Source organism: Phoca vitulina, unplaced genomic scaffold, assembly GCF_004348235.1.
Source record: "Phoca vitulina isolate PV1807 unplaced genomic scaffold, GSC_HSeal_1.0 scaffold30, whole genome shotgun sequence".
Taxonomy (NCBI): Eukaryota; Metazoa; Chordata; class Mammalia; order Carnivora; family Phocidae; genus Phoca; species Phoca vitulina.
Window position 1 is genome coordinate 18,152,767 of NW_022589733.1, and position 27,188 is coordinate 18,179,954.

The following is a 27,188-nucleotide window of genomic DNA, read 5'->3' on the forward strand; positions in this document are numbered from 1 at the left end:
ACCTCCCCCATTCAAGTTGTTATGTAATCAGAGTCATAATAAAATGGCTAAGTCTTAAGCTGGTAGACCTTGTGACTCCTAAGACAATTATTCAGAAGCATCTAAACTGTTTTGTGTGTTTTAGAATTACTAAGTATTGTTACTAGTTTATTGCTCTTAATATAAGTGGCACTTAAGAATTATATTTTCTATATTGATAATATCTATTCTTTGAATACAAGTTTTATATTTTAACCTGATTTGTTCTAGACACAATGGAGTGTGACTTTCTCTGAAACATATTTGAATTGGATCAGCCAGATGTTTAGATGTGCTCTAAATATTTACAGTATTTATTGAACACTTGTAATGTGTTCATTCCATTCTTTGAACACTTGCCTTTCTACTTTGTGTCAGGTACTGCATTAGGTACTGGGTATTTGAAGATGAATAAGAAAAAGATTGTTTTCCAGAGGGTCTTGAGTACGGGGCAAGGAATCAGTAATTAAGTGTTATTTGTGCTCCGATAAAAGTGTGTTTTGGATGCAGGGAGGATAGTCAGTTACAGGAGTTGGTGAAAGATGTTGAGAAAGGCTTTCTGGAGGAGAAACCCTGCTGTAGGTGTATGAGGAAATTCAAAAGGAGCATAAAATTTGATTTTAATCCTATTAGGGCACCAAGGTTTAGTCAGTGCAGCTGAATAGCTGTAGGGCCTTGGGCAAGTCCATTAGGGGTGACTTCCGTGTGCCTTCCTTTTCCCATTGGTAAAATGACAGGCTTATGGCAGTTAAATGTATTGTTGGGGGGAAATATATGTATTTGTAACACTATAATGTGCTATGTAGAAGTAAAGTGAAAATTTTTAGACTTTAGAACAGTTGGTCATTGTAGGGGTGCCTGGGTGGCTTAGTCATTAAGCGTCTGCCTTCGGCTCAGGTCATGATCCCAGGGTCCTGGGATTGAGCCCCGCATCGGGCTCCCTGCTCTCTGGGAAGCCTGCTTCTCCCACTCCCCCTGCTTGTGTTCCCTCTTTCGCTGTGTCTCTGTCAAATAAATAAATAAAATCTTAAAAAAAAAAAAATAGAATAGTTGGTCATTGTGTATATATTTTGCATTAAGCTACAGTGATGACTACCAGACTGTACAAAAATGATGTGAACCAAGTAAATTGGGACTTTGTGGATGAGAAAATTACATTTATCAAACTCTGTTGAGTAGTAGAGAAATGGATAAGTAAACAGGGGCACACCCATGTTGGGAGTGATGTTTGACAACCACAAAAAGAAATTGATTGGGGATACTATTAACCAGCAAAATGCTTATGAAGTTTTTTTTTTTTAGTATAATACAAAAAAATAGTTATGGAATAAAAGTAAAAAACCAAAAACCTGGCACATAGCAAGAACTCAGTGAGTAGGGGCGCCTGGGTGGCTCATTTGGTTGAGCATCTGCCTTCAGCTCAGGTCATGATCTCAGTCCTGGGATCAAGTCCTACGTTGGGCTCCCTGCTCAGCGGGAGCCTGTTTCTCCCTCTCCCTATCACTCCCCCTGCTTGTGCTCTCTGTCAAATAAATAAAATCTTTAAAAAAAAAGAACTCAGTAATTGAATGAATGCCTAGGAAAAAGACTAAACAAACATCAAAACACTGGTCAAAATAAAATAAAAAACTAATAGTTCAAGAGTGGCTAGGTCTGGGGTAACTTCCTGGTTTTCTATAGTTTGTATAACATCTTGTAGCGCAAATAAATTTTTCCGGGGTTTTTGTTTTGTTTTGTTTTTTGTTTTAAATAAAGTAGAATTACCAGAATTTGGGAATGACCATATTCAAAAATGGAGTGATTAAATTATGAATATCTGTATAATAGGATGTCATGCAACTATTGTATTATGTATAGTAACATACTGAAAGGTAGAGATTTGAGATGTATTATATAAAGCAGATTATCAAATAGTATGCACAGATACGTGTGTGTGTATAAGGAGGGGACTGTGGATATAAACCAGAATGTTTATATAAAACCTATGGGGGGCACCTGGGTGGCTCAGATGGTTAAGCGTCTGCCTTCGGCTCAGGTCATGATCCCAGGGTCCTGGGATTGAGCCCCACATCGGGCTCCTGGCTAAGCGGGGAGCCTCCTTCTCCCTCTGCCTCTGCCTCTCCCCCTGCTCATGCTCTCTCTCTCTCTCTGTGTCTCAAATGAATAAATAAAATCTTTAAAAAAAAAAAAAACCTATAGAGGCGCCAGGGTGGCTCAGTCTGTTAAGCGTCTGCCTTTAGCTCAGGTCATGATCCCAGGGTCCTGGGATCGAGCCCCATTTCCGGCTCCCTGCTCAGTGGGAAGTCTGCTTCTCCCTCTGCCTCTGCCCCTCCCCCTGCTGATGCTCTCTCTCGCTCTCACTCTCTCAAATAAACATACAAGATCTTTAAAAAAATAATATAGGGATGCCAGGGTGGCTCAGTCAGTTAGGTGTCTGCCTTCGGCTCAGGTCTTGATCCCAGGGTCTTGGGATTGAGCCCCGCATCGGGCTCCCTGCTTAGCTGGGAGCCTGCTTCTCCCTCTGCCTGCTGCTCCCCCTGCTTGTGCCGCCTCTCTCCGACAAATAGATAAATGGAATCTTTTTTTTTTTTATTTGACAGAGACACAGCGAGAGAGGGAACACAAGCAGGGGGAGTGGGAGAGGGAGAAGCAGGCCTCCCTCTGAGCAGGGAGCCCGATGCGGGGCTCGATCCCAGGACCCTAGGATCACGACCTGAGCCGAAGGCAGACACTTAACGACTGAGCCACTCAGGGGCCCCGATAAATGGAATCTTTAAAAAAATAAAATAAAATAAAACCTATAGATGTATATTCTTGGTTATCTGAGTTTTCTCGTATTTACATATATAATTTTTTTTTTAAAGATTTTATTTATTTGTCGAGAGAGAGAATGAGAGAGAGCAAGCACAAGCAGGGGGAGCGGCAGGCAGAGGGAGAAGCAGGCTCCCTGCTGAGCGAGGAGCCCCATGCGGGACTCGATCCCAGGATCCTGGGGTCATGACCTGAGCTGAAGGCAGACGCTTAATGGACTGAGCCACCCAGGCATCCCGTGTATTATATAATTTTTAAAGGGAAAAGGAATCCAATACAGTAGGAAATAGTACTGAAGCTTTCTGATAAATATAATGAAATAATAAAAGGAATTTTTGTCTAGTTTACTCTGGCAGTAAAGTCTAGACTTCCTGAGTGGATTCAAAACCTTGCCAGAACACTGTTGCAGAAGTGCAGGCAGGAGGGAGGGGCCGGGCAGCCATGTATCTGCCCAAGTGTTAGGAGGAATTGAGGTTGCAGAGGCAATTCTTAGAACTCTCCTCACTTACATTTGGTCTTAAACTTTTTTTTGTATCATCTGAATAATGTTTAGTTTCATTCTTTGGAAGAGTCTAATAGTTGTGGAACTATACTAAAACCTAAAGAACTCTTTTTATTTTCTTTCCACAGAGATAAACACTATTAACAGTTTGGTGTGTTCCCCCTTCGGTTTTTTCTCTGCACTTCTGTAAATGGGCGTGTACATTATAATACAGTTTGGTGTTTTGTTTTGTTTTTGTTTTTGTTTTTAGAGAAGGTGAGGGGGAGGGAGAGAGAATCTTTTTTTTTTTTTTAAGATTTTATTTATGTATTTGAAAGAGGATGAGAGGAGAGAGAGAGCACATGAGAGGGGGGAGGGTCAGAGGGTGAAGCAGACTCCCCGCCGAGCAGGGAGCCCGATGTGGGACTCGATCCCGGGACTCCAGGATCATGACCTGAGCTGAAGGCAGTTGCTCAACCAACTGAGCCACCCAGGCGCCCAGGAGAGAGAATCTTAAGCAGGCTCCATACCCAGCACAGAGCCCAATGCAGGGCTCAGTCTCACAACTCTGAGATCATGACCTGAGCTGAAATCAAGAGTCAGACACTTAACTGACTGAACCACCCAGGCGCCCCCATATAATACAGTTTCAAAGACAAAATATAATTGTGCTATATAAGTATTTTGTAACTACTACATCAAATAAAAACATGGGAATATTTCAAACAGTACAAAATGTGTAGTGGAAAGTAATAACTTCTTCCCACCTCTGATCCCTCAGTTTTCTTCCCGAGAGGTAATAAATACTAATTTTTCATATATCCTTCCAGAGAAAATTCTGTGCATGCATAAACATATGTGTTTGTGTATCCTTTTAAGAAAACACAGATGGTAGCATACTATATACATAGCTCTGGACATTTGAGTTGTTTTCAGTCTTGCTGTTAGGGAAAGATGTTCTAGTAGATATCCTTGCATATATCTCTTTGGGTGCTTGCACTAGTGTATTTATAGGATGACTTCATAGAAGTTTAATTGCTTGTATATTCCCAGAAGAGGGAATGGCATGCACAAAGGCCCAGAGGCAGGAGGAGAGAAGCCTAGGAAGTTCTGGCCACTGAAAGCAGTTATGAAAGAGTGTATGGGGCTGGATGCAGCTCTGCTGATAGGACCTTAGAGGACCCTGTAGTCCAGGTGAAAGAGTGTAGGCTTAAGCTTACAAGTTTTCACAGGGGAGGTTTCAGAATTGAAGTCTCCTTGCTGATAATAAATTTCCATCTTAGAAATCTTTGTCCACTGTGTGAAAAATGGTGGTAAGGAAGCAAGAGGGGAAGCAGGAAAACTAGTTGAGAGGCCATTGCATCAGTCCAGGAGAGATGTAATACCTGCCTGACTTAAGGTAGGGGATCTCACCAAAAATGCTATTTGTATAGTTTTATTTGTTTCATTTTGTTAAACTAAGTTGGAATCCTGTCTTGCATCCTCTTTTGTAATCTTTCTTCATGTTATATGTTAATGAACATTTTCCCCATTAGATACCCTATGTTATTTCAAATTACTAGGAATGTACTTCCTTATTGCTGATTGTTACGTTTTCTAATCTGTTCCTTTGGGGATAAGTCTCTTGGTTTTGGCTCTAGCTTCTTGCCTCTAATACTTCATCTCTTCTCTTCCCCATTGTTTGAATTATTTTTAATACAAGAGTAAATGGACTTTGAGTTAAGAGCCCAGTTAATTGTACATTTGAGTGCATAGATTTTGAGATGTCTAATAACCGTTCAGAGTCCTTTTTTGATTCTGTTCTTGACTGTTCTCAGTAGTAGATATTTACTGATTGACTTTCAGATAAATGTGCATCTTAGCTAATGGTTAAGTCAGTTATCGTATCAAGTATATAGCTATGGCTTTAAGCATTTTTCACCCTAAAATTAAATCCCCTATTTCTTATTTTGAAGGAGGGTAGATGCCTCCCCAACAAGAAAGGTGGCAAATAGAGTCCTAAAATGTCCTGGATTGGTAAGGGCTTTTGAAGAGCAGATGTCTTGATGTTCTGTGTGCAAGGAGAGTGGGGGGGTGGGTATACAAATCGTGATTATACCTTGACTTTGAGCAGCCTTTCTAGCTTAAAATATGTCCTAATGGAGGGAGGAAAGAGCCAGTCTGGTAGATTATATCTAATGTTTGTGTGTTTTTGCCTGACACAAAGACTCCTCATTAAATTTCCTGGACTTGAAGGGTGCCTGGGTGGCTCGGTCAGTTAAGCATCTGACTCTTGATTTTGGCTCAGGTCATGATCTCAGGGTCCTGAGATCGAGCCCTGCATGGGGCCTCTTGCTGAGCGTGGTACTACCTACTTAAGATTCTCTCACTCCCTTTCTCTTTGCCCCTCCCCCCCCCAAAAATTTCCTGGACTTCAGATGTAAATGCCACTTAGTAGAGTGGTGTGCATTAGTCATCTTCGTCTAAATAGATTTTAGAGACTTCTTCCTGATTCTTGGTTACAGACAAGTGGACTGCGAAGCTAGGGAACTACCTTTTGCTCCATCCTTTTGTACAACTTTGTTGTATGGACTTGTTAAAATTTCTTGTCTGACTTTTTTAGCTGGGAAGTAAGGGTACTTGTACTTGTTCCCTTGTTACCTACAAGGATGAATCTAACTGATAACCTAAAAAAAAGTGTAGGATGTTAAACCCAGATGAAATTTTAAGTCATCTGGCAGTCTCTTCATTTTACAGAAAAGAAACCTAAGAGGCAAAGTGATTTTCCTGAGATTATAGATGTAGGACAGGTGCTTCTCCGTTTTTTTATTCTTCCCCATACTGTTTCTGAATAGTCTCTGGTTTCACAGAATATCCTACTGCATTTGGTTCTGTAGCTAATTATTAGATACTCGGTTTTTTAGATCTCTTTTGACAGAATTATAAATCCGTGTATATCTATAGAAAAAACAGTGTGAAGATTATACATTGTTACTACTCTTGAGTATAGTATACCTGTGCACTGGCACAAGTTAGGTTTTTAGTATGTGTCAGAATTTTTTTTAACATTGTCACCAACTTTAAAGGTTGTCCATGTGTACAATGCACTATTAGACCCTGACTGTCACTAATATTAAAGCTTGGTGTCCAGTGCTAGCACTGCTCGGATTTGAGCTTCTTTACTTCTTTCCTTATAACTCAGGACTTCTTCAGAATCCTTCCATAGTTTCTCTGTGATAAGAACAAACCATCGTTGGAGGTCAGTGTTGGTTAGCACCTATTTTAGTATTGTCCAGTTGGACCATTGAAAGTTAAAAATTATTTCAGCCCACTACTTTTATTTCTTTATGAACTCTGGTATAACAACTCTGGCATGGCATGGTCATGATCATATATCATAGAGCAGGTACAAAATATTTTACATTCACAGAGGTATGTATGTAACTATTCTATAATAATAGAGGGTACCCTAGTTACTTTCACTATTTCTCGTGTCTCTCTTTTATTTGTATCTTTAACTTTCTACTCCTACTTAAAATTTTTTGTTGTGAATATATGTTGAGACTATAAAATAATATCTTATATATTTTTTTCCTTTCTGGCCCCTTGTCAGACAAGGTCTTTGCTCTTTCTCTCCTTGTCATGTCTTTTGGGTATTTATAAATATATAATTCCTCCCCCCGCTCCCCCACCCCCGTCTCTTGGTTAAGCTCTTGCCTTTATCTCCTTTCCTGTGTTTGTTCCCATATTTTTAAGTAGTAACCAAATCGACAAATTACTTGTTTTCATAAACTAATATTAAAGTTTCTTCCATTGTTTAAACTTCTGTATCACATGTATAGCCTTTTTCTGTTTTTCAGATTTCTTCTGTTCTATTGAGTAGCACTTTATCCATACTTCATGCTACTACACTATTGACTAAGAATATCTTACTTCTTTTTTTCAATATAACTATTACTTGATCTTTGTTCAGAGACCTCATACTGCCATTTATTATCATTATTATACTTTTAGTATGGGTACATTGTTGGATTTAAGCTGTTGGCTTCTGATTTAACACTGACCTTATAGGAGACCCCATTTACCAAATAAAAATGGTCTTGGTTCCACCAGGTAGCCTTCATGACTGAGTACTGGGTTATAGAGATACTCAGGCATTGGCCACATGGTCACTGAGACACATTGCAAAACCAGTTCACTCTTGTTATGTATATCCATTTTTCTTCTTTTTACTTTTTTCCTTGTGTCATGTGTTAAGCTTGTTCATACCGTGTAGAGAGAGATTTTGTTGCTGGTACCCATGGTAGAGGTAAAACTTTAGGACTTTTTTTTTTTTAAGATTTTATTTATTTATTTATTTATTTGACACAGATATAGCGAGAGAGGGAACACAAGCAGGGGGAGTGAGAGAGGGAGAAGCAGGCTTCCCACGGAGCAGGGAGCCCAACGTGGGGCTCGATCCCAGGACCCTGGGATCATGACCTGAGCCGAAGGCAGACGCTTAATGACTGAGCCACCCAGGCGCCCCAAGATTTTATTTGACAGAGAGAGACAGTGAGAGAGGGAACACAAGCAGGGGGAATGGGAGAGGGAAAAGCAGGCTTCCCGCTGAGCAGGGAGCCCGACATGGGGCTCGATCCCAGGACCCTGGGATCATGACCTGAGCCAAAGGCAGACGCTTAACGACTGAGCCACCCAGGCGCCCCAAAACTTTAGGACTTCTTTTTTGGGTTGTACATTCCATTACTGCTTATATGGGAATCATACTAGTTTTGAAGTAGACTTTGTAGATTTTTCTCTAAATAAATAAATGAAGTAATTATTTGTTCTAAAGAATGAACCAAAAATTCTCATAGTAGAAAACCATGGGTATTTGAGTAGCTTGGATTTATGTAGACCTGTATTTAGGGTGGATAAGTATTGTATTCTAGGTCAGTCACTTCCAAGCCATGGTCAGCAGAGGTTCTATATCAATCACTTGGGGACCTTTTGAAATCAAGTCTCTTCCACCCTAGATCTACTGAATCAGAATCTCTGGGATTTATGTATTTTAAAGCTCATCAGGTGATTCTGATAACCATCCAGGTATGGGAACCACTGCTCGGGTAGAATCTGCTCCCAAATCCATAGATGTGCCTATTGCATGTTCTATAAATTCTTTATTGTGTGTGTGTGTAATCTATTCCTTTTTATGACATATTTATTTATTCAAGGTGATAGACTTGCTATAGATCCCCAGCCTTTCTCATATTCCCAGCAGTGAAAGACTGTAGGACTGCTCCAAAGACAGTGTAACTCTGAGCTGCTTTCAGGGATATGGGCTTGGAGCAAAGCAAAGAGAGATGTGGTAGTTCCTGACAAAGTCCCAAATAGACTTTGTCTTCTGTTTCATGTGTAAATGTTCAGTAAGTGAGATGAATAGGCTACCCTTACTGAGGAATCAGAACATGGCTTCTGAAGCCAGGTCACACTAATAAACCTGAGATAATTTAGTACGGTTCCACTTAGTTATGTTGAATTTTTTTGCACAGTATTTGACTAATTCCATACATGTTTTTTTCTCCCACCTACAGTTTCCTCTTTTATATGTTCCTCTCTACTGTAGTTTGCCTGTCAAGGTCCATCTCATCCTTTAAGATCCAGCTTTAGCAGCCCTCTTTTACCCACTTAAGCCATCCTTTGTGCCAGGGTGGTGGGAAGTATGTTAATCCCTGTTACAGCACTCATCACACTACAGTGGGCCCTTAAACAATGTGGGGTTAGGGACGCCAATGCCCTCCACGCCCCAACCTCCAACTCGAAAATCTGGGTATTACGTATGACTCCCAAAAAACTTAACTACTAACAGCCTACTGTTGACCAAAAGCCTCACTAATGATCTAAACAGTTGATTAACGCATTTTGTATGTTACACGTGTTATATACTGTGTTCTTACAATTGTGGGAACTTGGGATTACTATTTCTTGAGAAGAGTGTATAGCCTTCTAATATTCTCCAGGAAATAAGTTGGGATTTCTTAGCAATCAGTTGTCCCTTGTAAAGGACAGTAGTATATTAAAAAGTTGTGGTAGTTTTATTTGTAGACTATTAGAAATCATCCTTTTCTACTATCTTATTCTCCATATCCATCTATTATTCTTAGTACATATGTATTTTGTAATAACTGATCTCCCCAAAGGACTAAACTCTGTATTGGTGAGTATAAAAGGTTATTTTGGTTGATTTCCTTTGGAAAATATCTGACATATTGGCTGTACAGCCGTTATCTAGGTGATAAATTACTAAATCTTATTGTCAACACTAGCATAGTCACAGTTAGCCTTTATTTAAAAAAAAAATTTTTTTTTCAGCCAGAACATACTTATTGAGTACCTACAGTGCATGATACAAGTGCATTTTATTATTAGTTTTTAAAATTTTAAGTAAGCTCTCCGTGCGTTGTGGGGCTTGAACTCATTACCCTGACATCAAGAGTCGCATGCTCTACTGACTGAGCTAGCCAGGTGCCCCTAGCCTTTATTTTTATGTGGCAGGATTTTTTTAATCCAACCTATAATTGTGTTGTTAGGACTTTTTATTTTTCTTTATTTAAGAAATGACACACACAAAAGAAATGACACAAACAACAATAAAGGAAATAAATTCATATAGTTAAGCTTCCACTTAGCACACAATAGTTTGTTTTTCCATATTCCCTTCCTGCTCTTGTCATGGGCTGGAAACATCGATATGTATTTGATGTGACAGTAAAATCAATATTGAGTGTGTGCTGTTTACATAACACTGTCTTGTATTTACTGCTGTAGAGGATACAGAAGTAAAAGGCATAGTTCCTCCCCTCAACAAGCTAATAAGACTATTTGAGGAAAAGACAAACATAGAACAGTATACTATAGTGAAAACCAGACAAACATGAAGTCAGTTTGCACTTAAGAAGATGTGATTTAGGGACGCCTGGGTGGTTCAGTCGGTTAAGCGTCTGCCTTTGGCTCAGGTCATGATCCCAGGGTACTGGGATTGAGCCCCACATTGAGCTCTTTGCTCAGTGGAAAGCCACTTCAGAAAGAAAGTTTGATCAGGCAGCAATATGCTGGACAGACTAGTAAAGAGTAAAGTCTGGGATGCTGTTGTTCCTTTTTGGCTCTTTTTCTTCACTAGAATTGGTTAGTCACCAGGTTCTGTCCACTGGTTGCTACCTTCATCCTACAGAAATTCAGTAGTTTATCAGAGAAGACATTTTATTGGGGAACATTTATGTAAGGTTTGTGATTAGATTTCTAGGAAACTGGGGCACTGAGTGGCTCATTGGATTAAGTGTCTGCCTTCAACTTGGGTCATGGTCCCGGGGTCCTGGGATCAAGCCCCACATTGGGCTCCCTGCTCGGTGGGGAGTCTGCTTCTCCCTCTCCCTCTGCCCCTCCCCCCCCACTATGCACACACACGCTCTCTTTCTCTCTCTCTCAAATAAAATCTTTAAAAAAGAATTCTAGAAAACTGAAAGGTTATATATTTGTTCGGCTAACATGTATTCATTACCCTCTGGGGTGGAGGATCCAGAGGAGCACAGTAGCCAGGCTTTGTGTGTGCATTGTTCTATTGAATCTTTATGACAGCCTGTGAAGTAGATACCATTATTGTCCCTGTTTTATACAAAAGGAAACAGAAGCACAGAAGGGTAGCATATCTCACTCAATGTCACACTGCTAGTTAAGTAGAGGAACCAGAATTGGGATGCAGGTTTCTGGCTAGGGGGGCCTAAGCTTTTAATGACTATTCCGTTCTGCTTCTCCTGTCCCTTCCCTCATTTCTTTAATACGGAATGAGCATTTTCCTCATATTAGGCATTATATTGAAATGTAATTTTTCAGTGTTTGCATAATATTCTACTTTGTGGATGTGTCATTTTCCAGGTTTTAACTATTCACCTATGGTGGTATATCTAAGTTGTTTATAATTAGTCCCTTTGATTAATAATATCCTTATAATCGGGCTCCTGGCTGGCTCAGTCAGAAGTGTATGCGACTCTTGATCTCTTGGGGTCATGAGTTCGAGCCCCACATTGGGTATAGAGATTACTTAAATAAATAAAACTTATTAATGTCCTTATAATCTTGATGTTCATCTCTGATTATTTCTGGGCATAAAGTGAAGTGGAGTTACTGGATCACAATTTGAATATTTTAAAAATTCTTGATTCATATCATCAGTTACCTTGCTGATCTCATGGCAGCACGACCAACATTAAGGACTATCCTTTAAAACAGCCGTAGCAGTTTAATAGAGATAACATTTGTCATGTTATTTTAATTTGCTTTTTTGTGTGATTTAGTGTTAAAGAGGTTCTTTCTCCTTTTTCTCTCTCTTTTTTTTAATTCATCTGCCTTTTTTTTTTTGGTCATTTATTTATATCTTTTGCCCAGCTTTTTCTTTTGGTGTTCATCTTTTTCTTATAAATTTTACAATCATATGATAAGGATGTTAATCCTTTGTCACATATGCTGCAAATACTTTTTTTCTGTTGACCATTTTCTTTTTAATTTTGTTCAATTTTTTTAATACGAATTTTTTTTTAGGATTTTATTTATTTATTTGACAGAGAGAGACACAGCGAGAGGGGGGACACAAGTGGGGAAGAGGGAGAAGCAGGGTTCCCACTGAGCAGGGAGCCCGATGCAGGGCTCGATCCCAGGATCCTGGGATCATGACCTGAGCCAAAGGCAGACGCTTAACAGCTAAGCCACCCAGGCGCCCCAAGAATTTTTTTTTAAGGTGGTCAAAATTTCAGTAATTTACTCTGGTTTCTCCCTGTTATTTCTGTGCACAAAACCTCCCTCATTCTGAGATCAGAAGGCTATTCACCTGTATCTTTTTTCAAGGTGGGTTTTTTTTGTTGTGTTGTTTTTATTTTTTTAAGATTTTTTATTTATTTGTCAGAGAGAGAGAGCACAAGCATGGGGGAGCATCAGGCACGGGGTAAGCAGGCTCGCTGCTGAGCAAGGAGTCTGACGCGGGACTTGATCCCAGGACTCTGGGATCATGACCTGAGCCGAAGGCAGACGCCTAACCGACTGAGCCACTCAGGTGCCCCATGTTTGGCATTTATGGTCATGGATATAGATAGTAGTGTCCCTGTTTAGTGACACTCCCATTCTTGGGAGAGTTTTGTAATCTTCAAATAGGTCTGCAAATTTTTAGTTGAGGATATTTTTATTTTGATAGGTTTCTTAAGAATGGCATAACTTCCTATATTTCTGTATTTTGTATGTATTAAATATATATGTATATACAGTTTTAAGTTTATAGCTCATCTTATTCCACAAAGAATTTAGAGAAAAGTACAGAAAATATAAATAAGAAATGTTAGGGTACCTGGGTGGCTTAGTTGGTTCTCAATTTTGGCTCAGGGTCATGAGCTCCAACTCTGCACCCGGCTCTGCGCTGGGCATTGAGCCTGCTTGGGATTCTGTCTCTCTGTCCAGCCCCACTCACTCCCTCTCTCTCTTAAAAAAGAAAAAAAAAAAAGATAAAAGTCAAAACCCTAGAAAATACAAATTAGAATAGAAAGCTATTATTACATAGCTTGAGAGGAAAAAAACTGATCAAGGTGTGGCCAACTAAAAAAAGTGGTAACTCACGATCCTGTTACATAGGTCTCAACAATGAAAGAAAAAATTCCTTAGTTGAAGAAAAGCTTTTTCAAGCATGTAACTCGAAAATTTCTCCCACGTATCCTTTAGTGTAAGCCAAGGGCATAATGCCAAAACAGAACTTGGTGAAAGCAGTTCTGTAGGGGATAAGACCATGTGACACAAATATACCCAGCTTTTTCTCTGATGGTCTGGCATAATTCTGGGATAAAGCCTAGACTAGAATGCTGAATTCCACAGAGAGGTCAAGTCAGATCAGGACAGAAAAAGTCTCCTTTGGATTTACCAGTTAAGGGCCATTGCACGCCTTAAGAGAGATTCAGTAGAGAATTTGGGAAACAGAAACCAGACTGGTAAACCAAGGCATGGAAGAGAAATAAAGGAGTGGAGACAGTGTGAGGTTGACCATGAAAGGAATACAGAAATGGCAGATGCTAAATTGTTGAGTGTGTTAAAGGAAGTTTTAAGATGTGAAAGATTTGAGCAACAAAACTGGCAAAGAAGAGACTGAGGCAAGAGGGAGAGGGCTGATCCAGTACGCTCCCAAGGATGTGGGCCAGGCTGGTGGCTAGGAACAAGGCCAGACCTCAAGGGCCCCTGTTACAGGTTAGACTTTTGCATCCTCCCACTCGACCAGTAGGCAGCAAGGGCAGGTAAGTGCTTAGGTGCCAATTTTCCTCTGCTGGCCCCGACATTTGCAAGTGCCAGAATCACCCTGCCACAGTCTGAGGGAACCTTCTCTTTTCCGATCCTAGAAGTTGATCGAATGATTTTTCAAAAAAATGTTCCTGGGGCGCCTGGCTGGCTCAGTTGGTAAAGCATGTAACTGTTCTTCTTGGGGTCATGATCAAGTACCATGTTGGGGGTAGAGCTTGCTTGCTTGTTTGCTTGCTTGCTTAATAAATACATACACATACTAAAATTACTGTTTTGTTTTTTTTAAGGTTTTCTTTATTTGAGAGAGAGTGAGAGCCCTAGCAGGGGTGAGGGAGAGGGAGGGGCAGGGGGAGAGGGAGAAGCAGACTCCACACTGAGCAGGGAGCCCTATTGGGGTTCCATCCCAGGACCATGAGATCATGACCCGAGCCAAAAGCAGACACTTAACCGAGTCACCCAGGCACCCCCCAAAGTTACTGTTTAAAAATAAGTAAATTGGGGGCGCCTGGGTGGCTCAGTTGGTTAAGCGACTGCCTTTGGCTCAGGTCATGATCCTGGAGTCCCGGGATCGAGTCCCGCATCGGGCTCCCTGCTCGGCAGGGAGTCTGCTTCTCCCTCTGACCCTCCCGACCCTCCCCCCTCTCATGTGCTCTCTCTCTCTCTCTCTCTCAAATAAATAAATAAAATCTTTTAAATAAATAAATAAATAAATAAATAAAAAATAAAAATAAATAAAAATAAGTAAATTGGGGGGAGCGCCTGGGTGGCTCAGTCGTTGGATGTCTGCCTTCGGCTTGGGTCGTGATCCCAGGGTCCTGGGATCGAGCCCCACATTGGGCTCCCTGTTCAGCAGGAAGCCTGCTTCTCTCTCTCCCACTCCCCCCTGCTTGTGTTCCCTCTCTCGCTGTGTCTCTCTCTGTCAAATAAATAAATAAAATCTTTAATAAATAAATTAGGGGCACCTGGGTGGCTCAGTGGTTAAGCGTCTGCCTTCAGCTCAGGTCATGATCCCAGAGTCCTGGGATCTAGTCCCACATTGGGCTCCTTGCTCAGCAGGGAGCCTGCTTCTCCCTCTGCTTGCAGCTCGCCCCGCTTGTGCGTGCGTGCGTGCTCTCTATGACAAATAAATAAAATCTTAAAAAATAAATTAATTAATTAAAACAAATGTTTCTAAGCTTCACTTTGTCACCAGGATGACAGAGAATACAGAAAGGATCTGTTCTTCAGAGGACTAACCTACTTTCTAAGCACCTTTGGTCAGTGATGGATTAGGGACTGCAGTCCAGGTTTCTTTATTCCTTCTCCAGTGCCACTGAGTTGAAGGTGATAGCCACACATCCACATGGAGACATCTCCTATAGATAGTGAAACTAGGGAATTGCAGATGTGGATTTGAAAGATCTCTGTGGAGACAGCTGAAGTAAAAAGGCTAGCAAATGGGGTGGCTACAGAGAAAGGAACAGAGCCTTGATGTGTTTGGAGGGGCAGGTGGAGTAGTTCTCAGAGACAAAGGAAGAGACCTAGGAAAGACAGAGGGAGAAAAGAGGCTAATGAAGGAGGAATACAAGCATTGGTCCACAAAAATGTTTGAAAAATCTAGAAAGTATGGCTGACTGGAGCAAGGGGAGGGGGAGTGTAAGTGTGTTCTTTTTTTTTAAATTCAATTTAATATATAGTATATTATTAGTTTCAGAGGTAATTTAGTGATTCATCACTTGCATATAACACCCAGTGCTCATTACATCAAGTGCCCTTCTCAGTGCCCATCACCCAGTTACTCCATCCCCCCCCCCTCCAGCTACCCTTAGTTTGTTTCCTATAGTTAAGAGTCTCTGTGTGTGTTCTGTGTGTGTTGTGTGGCTAAGAGAAACTGAGTGGAAGCAGAGCTGAGTCTGTAGAGGAAGAGAAGAAATGGATCATAACTGCTAAAGTTGTATGGTATGCTGTAAAGGTACAGCTAGCAGAGCACAGTCCTTAGGGAGTAGGAAGAGACACCTGGTCCAGTCTGTTAGGTTAGTTATCGATTCAGAGGAGAGACTCCCTTCGAAGGGAGAATGTTAGGTAAAGGGATCCACTGCTTGAGGGGATGCTTTTGAGTTTTCTAAGCAGTGTAAGGGAGAGGTGGGTGCCTTGCTACTTTGTATCTGATTTTTCTCTGTAAAAGCTGTGAAGCTGCTGCTTTAAGACCCTGAGTAGAGGCTGATGTTCAGGAACCCTATGGCATGTGTTTTTTTCACAGTGAGAGAATACTCTGTCAGCTCAGCTCCCTGGCAACACAATTGGTTTCAATTTGTACTCCTTGTACCATTTCTTTTTCTACCTGGTTTATAATTCCAGTGATTTCTTTTAGGTTAGACTTGGTTATTTACAAGCAAGTATTTACAAATTATTTATATTTAAAAGTTCTCAAATTCAAGGCAGAGAAGAGATGGATTTTTTTGTGTTCTTCAAATTGTTGTATGCCTCACAACCCAGCAGAGCTCAGAAATTAAATGTTTTTCCTCCACCAGTTTTACATTTGAGGATATCTAAATAGCTTGGGATTATGTAGTGATTCTCTGGCAGGGTCAGCATTAGCATTTATGGCTTATGAATTTTTTGTTCTTTGTGCTTTGGTTTTTTTCCCCAAGAATGTCACCAAGGTAGATGGACTTTTTGTCTGTTCCCTAACTCCAACATTTGGAATTACCCATCCTTGTTGGGGTACTAATTTTGGGACCTTCCTGGCCTGAAAACGCTTTTAAAAAATCTGTGAAGAGCAATGGTATAAAGTAGTACTTCTCAAACTTTAGTGTAGGAAACCACTTGGAGATCTATTAAATTGCAAATTCTGATTCTGTGGGTCAAGAGGAGAGCCTGAAGAGGGGCCTAGCTGGCTCATTTGGAAGAGTGTGTGACTCTTGATCTCAGGGTTGTGAGTTCGAGCCCCATGTTGTGTGTAGAGATTACTTAAATAAATAAGGAACTTAAAAAAAAAAAAGAATTGCTTAAGAAAAAAGAATAGAGCCTGAAGTCTGTGCTTCTAACAAGTTCCATGGTTATGCCATTGCTGCTGGTCCTTGGACCATGCTTCGAGTAACGAACATATAAAGCAGTGCTGTCCCAACACAGTAGCTCCAGCCACATGGGACTGTTGAGAATTTAGTGTGACTAGTTCACACTGGTTATGTAGAGTTCTCCAAACCTACCTACTTTTACCTTGAACATTGTACCTGTTCTGTCCCTTAAGTTAGATAGTAACCCCTTAGGGGTGCCTGGCTGGCTCAGTCAGAAGAGCATGTGACTCTTGATCTTGGGGTTGTGAGTTCGAGCCCCACATTGGGTATAGAGATTACTTAAATAAACTTTTAAGAATAAGTAAATAAATAAAATAGATAGTAACTCCTTGAATGCAGGACCAGGTCTCACCCATCCCTCTGTAGTCTTTTTACTGCCTTTTAGGTGGTTCTGAGTGCCAACATGTGTACAGTGTTAAGGTGCCCAGACAGAGAATTGGAGAAATGTGTCTCTCATAGAAGTAGCAAAATATTTGTGTAAGACTAGGGCAAGAATAGAAAACACTTTAATTTTGAATTAATCTTGTATATACTTAAGTTAAATTATTTTGTGAATTAGATGATTGTTCAGACCCATTTTACTGTTAGGCGTCTAGGTACTTTGGGTACTCATAAGATTTAAGAGCCAGAAACTATGAATTGGCTCTTTTTTCTTTTCCTGTTTTTTTAATATGTTCAGTTAGCAGTTGAGTATCTACCAACCTGGGCATAGTGCTGAGGAGCAAAAATGACTTGTTATACATGGTCCCTGTCCTCAAGGAATTCATGATCTCACAGAGGAAAGATGCATGAATGTCAAGTTGATGGTATAACACAGGAGGTAGTGTGGTGTGGTAGCCACAATCAGGACCATTGAAGTCTGGATCCAAGGTCTGATTCTGGCTCCAAAAAAACAGGGTGAGAAAACACTGACAGGATATTTTCTAAGGTAGAATTTAGCTAAAAATAGCAAGGCCCTCTGCCAGTGTTTTTATTAATAGATACGGGAAATGTAAAGGATTTAAACTAGTTTTGTTAATAATTCTTTAATATCATCAAATATCCAGAACTGGGGAAAAAAATCCAGAGTTGAATCTAATTGTCTCATGTCCTATTTTTTTAAATCGTTTGTTGGTTTGAATCAGGATCCAAAAAGATCCATATGTTGTGATTGCTGTATTTCTTTATTATTTTTTTTAAGATTTTATTTATTTATATGACACAGAGAGAGAGCACAAGCAGGGGGAGCGGCAGGGAGAGGGAGAAACAGGCTCCCCACTGAAAGGAGCCTGATACGGGCTCAATCCCAGGACCCTGGGATCATGACCTGAGCCGAAGGCAGACGCTTAACCAACTGAGCCACCCAGGCGCCCCTGCTGTATTCCTTTAAAGATTTATTTATTTGAGAGAGGGAGCACGTGTGCACATGTGCGAGCAAGGGGAGGGGCAGAAGGACACGGAGTCTCAAGCAGACTCCCCACTGAATGCAGAGCCCTACACCCTGGCTTGATCCCAGGACCCTGAGATCACAACCTGAGTTGAAATCAAGAGCTCAGCAGACTGAGCCACCCAGGTGCCCCAATACTGTATTTCTTACATCTCTTTTGTCTATCAGGGTTTCTCAGCCTCAGCACTATTGACGTTTGCAGACCAATAATTCTTTGTTGTGGAGGACTGAACCTGTGCATAGCAGGATATTTAGTGACCTCTTTGGCCTCTACCCACTAGATGCTAGTAGCACACCCGCTCCGGTAGTGACAACCAGAAATGTCACAGGCCTTGCCAAATGCCCCCTGGAGGCAGAGTCACCAGGTTGAGAACCATTGATACGTACATTCTCCCTCTATCCTTTCCATTTTTTGTCTTGGTGATTTATTTGCAGAAGAAACTGGGTAGTTAATCCTGCAGAGTTGCCTTCAGTCTGGATTACTCTGATTTCATCCTGGTATTGTAATTTAACATACTCTCTCACCAGGGCTTCTCCGTGGCTCAGTCGGTTAAGCATCTGACTTTGGCTCAGGTCATGATCTCGGGGTTCCTAGAATCAAGCCCTTCATCAGGCTCTTTGCTCAGCAGGGAGTCTGCTTCTTCCTCTCCCTTCCCCCTGCTCGTATGCACATGCTCTTTCTCTCAAATAATCTTTTATTTATTTATTTATTTTTAAAGATTTTATTTATCCATTTGTCAGAGAGAGAGAGTACAAGCAGGGGGAGCGGCAGGCAGAGGGAGAAGCAGGCTCCCCGCTGAGCAGGGAGCCCGATGCAGGACTTGATCCCAGGACACCGAGATCATGACCTGAGCCGAAGGCAGATGCTTAACCATCTGAGCCACCCAGGCGTCCCAGTAATCTTTTAAAAAGAAACATATTCTGTCACCAATTTCCTGTTAATTAGTGGTTGGCTCTAGAGACTTGATTAGTTTCAGATTTTTTGTTTTGTTGAACAAGACTGCTTCATAGGTGGTAGTTTGTTCTTCCATCAGGAGGTACATAATATCTGTTGTGTCTTTTTGAATATTAACAACCATTTATTTCCTAATTCATTTTTCATTTTTCTTTTAAAATGTATGTATTTTCATTTAGACAAGCTTTATTTTAAATAACCATCTGTGGAATGAATGAATGAATGAATAAATAACAATCTGTGTTCTCCCTTAATAAAGGAAGGGGAAATGGAAGGTGAGGCGGTTGAAGCCATTGTGGAAGAGTCTGAAACTTTCATTAAAGGAAAGGAAAGAAAGACTTACCAGAGACGCCGGGAAGGGGGCCAGGAAGAGGACACTTGTCACCTGCCCCAGAACCAGACTGATGGGGGTGAGGTGGTCCAGGATGTCAATAGCAGTGTACAGATGGTAATGATGGAACAGCTGGACCCCACCCTTCTTCAGATGAAGACTGAAGTAATGGAGGGTACAGTCGCTCCAGAAGCAGAGGCTGCTGTGGACGATACCCAGATCATAACCTTGCAGGTTGTAAATATGGAGGAACAGCCCATAAACATAGGAGAGCTTCAGCTTGTCCAAGTACCCGTTCCCGTGACTGTACCTGTTGCCACTACTTCGGTAGAAGAACTTCAGGGGGCTTATGAGAATGAAGTGTCTAAAGAGGGCCTTGCAGAAAGTGAACCCATGATATGTCACACCTTACCTTTGCCTGAAGGGTTTCAAGTGGTGAAAGTAGGGGCCAATGGAGAGGTGGAGACGCTAGAGCAAGGGGAACTTCCGCCTCAAGAAGATCCTAGTTGGCAAAAAGACCCAGATTATCAGCCGCCAGCCAAAAAAACAAAGAAAACCAAAAAGAGCAAACTGCGTTACACAGAGGAGGGCAAAGATGTGGATGTGTCTGTCTACGATTTTGAGGAAGAGCAGCAGGAGGGTCTGCTATCGGAGGTTAATGCAGAGAAAGTGGTTGGTAACATGAAGCCTCCAAAACCAACAAAAATTAAAAAGAAAGGTAAAATGAGTTTATCCATTATATTCTCATAAACTGATTTTGGGATAAAGCAAATAACACAGGGTATATGCAAATTATTTTATAATAAATGGGGTTTTTTTTTGTTTTTTAAGATCATGAGCTAGGTACCAGTCCTTTTACCTAGTCTAAAAGTTTTTCCAAATTCAGTATTTTTTAAGTCCTGAGGACAAAGAAAGAAATCTGTTAGTGGCATGAAATAATAACGATTTAATATGACTTAGATTGGATTTAGTTTAAAAAGGCTAATGAAATTTATTTGTAGATATTTAACGTTAGGATTAAACTTAACACTTTGAAACCTTGCAAGAAGTAAGTGTTTTGTTTTTCATATAGGTGTAAAGAAGACATTCCAGTGTGAGCTTTGCAGTTACACATGTCCACGGCGTTCAAATTTGGATCGTCACATGAAAAGTCACACTGATGAGAGACCACACAAGTGCCATCTCTGTGGCAGGGCATTCAGAACAGTCACCCTCCTGAGGAATCACCTTAACACACACACAGGTGCTGGATATGAATGTTGGGGGCTACAGCATAGCAAAGGTTAAAACTTGGGTTTTAAGTATCATCCAAGGTGGTTCTGGTGGGAAGTTAAAGAAGAAGATTTTTCTTCTTTTTTATGCTGTAATCCTGATTTATTATAAGCAGATGAATTTGTAGGCAAATGCAAAGAAAATTTAGTGGAAAATAATCCAAACTGTTTAAGTATGGTGATCCAGGAAAAAATTATCTATGGCGGTTAACCTGTAATATTTCCTAAAGGATATCACCATTGCGTTGCCAAGGTTTTAACATCAGTGACAAAAAATGACGCCCGAAATTCCCGGGCAACAATTGCCAGGCACTATAAGGATGAACATTAGAAATAGCAATGCAATTCTTTGTAAAAGCCATGGTTTCTGGTTGTTTCACTTCAACAAAGGTAAGTAATTCATAATCTCAGAATGGAAAGTTTAAGGCGTTATTCTAGCAATTCAGAAACTTACTCATTTGTGCTCCATACATACTTTAATTTTTTTTTTTTTTTTTAAGATTTTATTTATTTATTTGACAGCACACAAACAGGGGAAGCAGCAGGCAGGAGAGAGGGAGAAGCAGGCTCCCCGCTGAGTAGGGAGCCCAATGTGGGGCTTGATCCCAGGATCCTGGGATCATGACCTGAGCCAAAGGCAGATGCTTAACCGACTGAGCCACCCAGGCACCCCCAGACTTTAATATTCTGTGTTAGCATCATGTTGGCTATGATCAGGTCCCAGGAGTCACTAAAGTGGAGGGACTGTGCAGGAGCTCTCTTAAGGCTCTCTTCTGGGCTCTTTGCTCTTTCAATATTGGCATTTGGCTATGAGTGCTGATAGAAACTTCTCTCACACGGTTCTTCATGCAGAGTAGCTTTCCTCTATCCAGATTCTCCACTTAACACAGCTCTTGTTTTTGATTTGATGTGCTGGTAGTCTACTGAGCACGACCAAGTTGAGTTTGGCCTGTAAGCAATATGTTGCGCATTAGTATATTCTTTGCTAATATGATCTGGTCACTTTTCATTATTTCCCTGCTTTCTACTCAAGACACTTGATAGTATATTTTATTTGGTAGTTTGAAGACACTGTGAAAGGGCATATGATTAGATAAAAGCATTTGGCCACATAATAGGACTTCCTAAAATGGGAGTGGTTGATGTGGGCACTGTATGTCATGGTCTAGTCCTCAGCTTTGAAAATAAGAGTGTGGTCTGTCTAGTCGCTCAGAGCTAATTTGGCAGGACTGATTCATACTAATCAAACCCTCAAGGGTCAGATGCAATCAGAAAAAGTTTATGGTGAGGAATACACCTTTTCATTTTCTGGATGCAGTTGTATTGCATTCTAGGGGATACCCTTGCCTATATCAAGAAGATGTAGCAATTGAATGGTGACTTGGTAAGCATGGATCTGAGCAGAGGGACATATGCAATCATGTGGTACAACCCAATGAAAATCTCTGTTGTACAGTAATGTCTGCTTCTTTCCTAATTGCCATGCTTATGTCTACCAGTAGCAGGCCTCTTTCTGTCTCCTAGATAGTACTAGGTAAACATTAGAAATCCTTGGTTTTCAGTTCAGTTTATCCTAACGGAAATGGATCCTGCTTTCTTTCTCGTTAATTGTTGTTTCACTTACCGATCTGTGCTGCCAGATTCTTTTTCATAGACAAGAACTCTGTCCACTCCTACATCCCCAGTGATAATAAAGAAGCAAACTGAGCAAATGAACATTCCTTGAAATTTCTTAGTTACTATCATACTTTAATCACACTTCCCTCTTGAGGATTCTGTCCATCTCAGAATCATTTCTGCAGATGGCTGGTCCCATTCATTACACTGTGACTCTTTCTAATTCCGTTCTCAGAGGTAAATGGTAACCTTCCTTTGATTTTGGTGTTCGGGATTACTTTGTTGTCATCCCTTACCTGCAGTGCACAATTACAGATGGTCCCTAGTTTTTCAGTAATGGTCTATGAAAACAGCACTGTGTTCTGCTGTCAGCTTATCTCCTTATTGTCATCATTACCTGGGCATACTTCCAATGCTATATTTAGAATATAAAGTGACTAGAGAAGATCCACTAATATAATCAGTCAGTTATGTTATAGGGCTACTATGTGAGGGCATACTAAAAACAGATTCCTTCAGTAAAAGGGAAAAAGAAAAACGTGGAGTATATTAGTTTGTAAGAATGTTTAAATATTTCATGAATTCACATTCAGATCACAGAATATTAGATACGGATGTTTGAAAATGATCCGTTTAGGGGTGCCTGGCTGGCTCAGTCAGTAGAGGATGCGACGCTTGATCTCAAGGTTGTAAGTTCAAGCCCCACGTTGAGTGTAGAGATTATTTTTTTTTAAAGGTGATCTTTTGGGGAATCTGGGTGGCTCAGTTGATTAAGCGTCCAACTCTTGATTTCGGCTGAGGTCATGATCTCAGAGGCATGGGATCGGGCCCCAAGTTGAGCTCTGCTCTCAGCAGAGGAGTCTGATTGTCCCTCTCCCCCTGCTCTTCCCCTGCTTGCACTCTCCTCCCCATCCACTCCCCCAAATAAATAAATAAAATCTTTTTTGAAAAAAGGGTCATCTGTTTAAATCACATAAAAGGCAGTACTACTTTGTAAAGCCTTTGATAAATTTCTGGAATTATCAAAATAAATTTATATAGAAAACAAGCTATTGCATTTGGTTTTTGGTTTTTTGGTGTTTTTTTGTTTTTTCTTTAGAAAAAAGTATCAGAATGTGGACAGCCCAGTGTCTCTATATGTACAGTCATAACACAGTAAGATTTGATATGCAGAGGAATCTTGGGTCAAATAACTTTTTTTAATGTTTTTAATATTTAGTTCTTTATTTATCTGAATATTTATCTGTTATAACCTCACGTATGCTGAACTATTTTTATTTTCCAGTCTCTTTTATATTCTATTACATTCCTAATGCAATCTATTTCTGAATGTCTTTGGGTCAAATAACTATTAATTCTGTGACCTCTACTTGACAAAACATTGAGGTTTAAGAGATGTTTTTTTGTTTTTTTGTTTGTTTTTTTAAAGATTTTATTTTATTTATTTGACAGAGACACAGTGAGAGAGGGAACACAAGCAGGGGGAGTGGGAGAGGGAGAAGCAGGCTTCCCGCGGAGCAGGGAGCCCGATGCGGGGCTTGATCCCAGGACCCTGGGATCCTGACCTGAGCCGAAGGCAGACGCTTAACGACTGAGCCACCCAGGCACCCTTTGTTTTTGTTTTTTAAGATTTATTTATTTAGGGGCGCCTGGGTGGCTCACTTGTTAAGTGTCTGCCTTCGGCTCAGGTCATGATCCCAGGCAGGGCTCCCTGCTCTGCGGGAAGCCTGCTTCTCCCTCTCCCACTCCCCCTGCTTGTGTTCCCTCTCTCACTGTGTCTCTCTCTGTCAAATAAATAAAATCTTAAAAAAAAAAACAAAAATTATTTATTTGAGAGAAAGTGTGCACACATCAGCAGGGGGTGGGGTAGGAGCAGAGGGAGAAAAATCTCAAGCAGACTTCCCACAAGCATGGAGCCCGATGTTGGGCTCCCATCTCATGATCCTGAGATCATGACTAGAACTGAAATCAAGAGTCAGATGCTCAACCTGCCAAGCCACCCAGGTGCCCCAAGGTGTTCTAAATTTTTTTAATCAAGAGTTGAAATAGGGGTGCCTGGGTGGCTCAGTGGCATCTGCCTTGGGCTCAGGTCATGATCCCAGGGTCCTGGGATCGAGCACCCTCCACCCCAGGCTCCCTGCTCAGCAGGGGAATCTGCTTCTCCCTCTGACCCTCCCCTTGCTCATGCACGCGCTCTCTATCTCAAATAAATAAAATCTTTTAAAAAATAAACAAAAAAAGAGTTGAAGCAGACTTTTGATCCATAGTGATCAGAATTCATAAACTAGGGGTAAAAAGGATTTTGTATTTTGGCTGGCTGATGAACTCACAGGTGTAGGTAGTGTGCTCCATGAGGGGCAAGTCTTTCTGATATCACCATAAGGGTCTCTGGCCAATTGAGTGGAGTTTAATAGTAATTCTTGCTACGAGTATTTTAAAAGGGGGGGGCGATTTTTGTATTCAAAAGCAGCACGCAAATGGGTAATTAAGAGAAATTAAATGCGTGACACATGTTTTCCAATATTCTGGGGTTAGTGTTAGAAAGTCCGCTGGGACCCCCTATTGCTTTGGAGTTATTCTCAGGCTAGTGCAAGGTTGTTGAGATGACCAGGGTTCAACCTCATGCTGCAGTTCTCGTCAGATGTTGAACTGTCATTAACTGTGCCCTTGATCTTGTCTTCCTGTTATAATCTCCTTTTCTCTAGGTACTCGTCCTCACAAGTGCCCAGACTGTGACATGGCCTTTGTGACTAGTGGAGAATTGGTGCGGCATCGTCGTTATAAACACACCCATGAGAAGCCATTTAAGTGTTCCATGTGCGATTACGCCAGTGTAGAAGTGAGTGTTGAGCAACTTGTTGGTTCCTCTCCTAAGACAGTGATTCCAGTATAAGAACTACCCAAACTGACTTAAGATGAGATAGAAAATCTTACGAGATTATTAACACTCTCACTCCCCTTCCCTGCCACCAAAAATACTAAAACTGTAATGAATGTGAAAGACTAACCCATTTTTAAAAAAGCACTAGTACAACATAGGTAGGTTCTACGAAACATCAAAGAAACAAGTAACTGTACCTGGAGCATTTAAAAATGGAAAATTTGGGGGCATCTGGATGGCTCACTCGGTCAGGTGTCCGACCCTTGATCTGAGCTCAGGTTCTCAATCTCATGGTTGTGAGTTCAGGCCTGGCATTGGAGCCTACTTTAAAAAAAAAGGGGGGGAAATATTTTCTCCTTTACTATTTGAGGCTACACTGTTACCAAAACTGGGTAAGAATGCTACCAAAAAGAAAAGTGTATCTTATTCTCACAGAAAACTAAGCTAAATCAAATTATTCACCAAATTGAGTAATATATTTTAAAAATAAATGATTACTAAATAGAATATATCTAAAATACAAGGAGAGTTGAACATTAGGAAATTACTGGTGTGTGCTACATTGAGAAGTTTAAGAAAAACCATATGATCACTTCTGTAGATTACTGAAAAGCTATAACAATATTCATTACTGTTTAAAGTCCTAACAAGTTAAGAGTGGAAGAAAATGGCTTTACTATAAGGAATGTATACCAGAAACCCATAGTCAATCCATCCCAGTTAACTGAAGCATTGGGAGTATCCCAATAAAATTTGGAACAAGACAGGTGCCTTGATCTCTCGGGGTCGTGAGCCCCACATTGGGTGTAGAGATTACTTAAAAACAAGTAAATAAGTAAATAATAAAAATTTGGAACAAGACATCTGTTCTTACCATTACTGTTTCAACATTGTGATTGTATTAGAAATCCCAGCTAAATAAGAAATTAATTATAAGTGGTAAAACAAAACTTATTTATTGCAGATATACTTGCTTACACCAAAAAAATCCAAGAGTATCAGCTGAAAAAAAACATAGAGCAATAAGAGTCCATTTGGGGGGCGCCTGGGTGGCTCAGTCGTTAGGCGTCTGCCTTCGGCTCGGGTCGTGATCCCAGGGTCCTGGGATCGAGCCCTGCATTGGGCTCCCTGCTCTGCGGGAAGCCTGCTTCTCCCTCTCCCAATCCCCCTGCTTGTGTTCCCTCTCTCGCTGACTCTGTCTATCTGAAATGGATGAATAAAATCTTAAAAAAAAAAAAAAAAGTCCATTTGGGTGGCCAGATATAAGACAAATATACAGAAGCCAGTAACTTAACTTTATACGGTAGATAGCAGGAAATAGTTCACATTCTAATAGCAATAAAATTATTTAGGGTTAAACTGAACAACAAAAAAACATCTGATACCTATATATCTGGAAGGAAATGGACCTATAGATAAGCATGATTACTTCAACTGTTACGGAATATACAAAAGCAGAAAACATATATAGAAATAGACAAAATAGGATAATACACCCCCGTGAATCTGTCACCCAGCTTAAGTAGTTATTAATAACCCATCTTGAGTCATCTATGCCCTGTCCATTTATTTACTGTCTTTGGATTATAAGGATTTGAGAAACAAAAATTACAAATAAGGAGGAAGAAATAGTGTATTTTAGACTTTTTCTGTATTCTGAACTTCAGTGCCCAAAAGCTAAGCTTTTGTGCCTAACCCACAGCATTCACATTACAGTCATTGTGCTTTCATGTTTCAGGTCAGCAAATTAAAACGTCACATTCGCTCTCATACTGGGGAGCGTCCGTTCCAGTGCAGCTTGTGCAGTTACGCCAGCAGGGACACATACAAGCTGAAAAGGCACATGAGAACTCATTCAGGTAGGACATCTTCCCTCCTTGTTGTATTAATGAGCTGCTTTTCAGTGGATCCCATGGGACCCTGTAAACCACCTCACACCCCTGTTGCTTACCAGAATGGGAGCTGGCATAAAAGTAATGGAATTGACAAATGCTTCTCTGGCATATCATCTGAATTCATTGTTCTGAATATACATTGGAGAATGGAAAGTTTCACTA

General features: G+C 40.7%; 1 protein-coding gene across 3 annotated transcripts in view; it reads left to right on the forward strand.

The window, feature by feature from the left end:
* Positions 1 to 27,188, forward strand: part of CTCF (CCCTC-binding factor) — a 47,631-nt gene that overhangs the window by 6,827 nt on the left and 13,616 nt on the right. For all 3 annotated transcript variants that reach the window (XM_032424108.1, XM_032424107.1, XM_032424109.1), the window contains 4 exons: positions 19,291 to 20,080; positions 20,435 to 20,605; positions 24,956 to 25,089; positions 26,870 to 26,990. In XM_032424108.1, coding sequence (XP_032279999.1) covers positions 19,300 to 20,080; positions 20,435 to 20,605; positions 24,956 to 25,089; positions 26,870 to 26,990 — 1,207 coding nt within the window. In that variant the 5' untranslated portion in view covers positions 19,291 to 19,299. The remainder of the gene's footprint in view (positions 1 to 19,290; positions 20,081 to 20,434; positions 20,606 to 24,955; positions 25,090 to 26,869; positions 26,991 to 27,188) is intronic.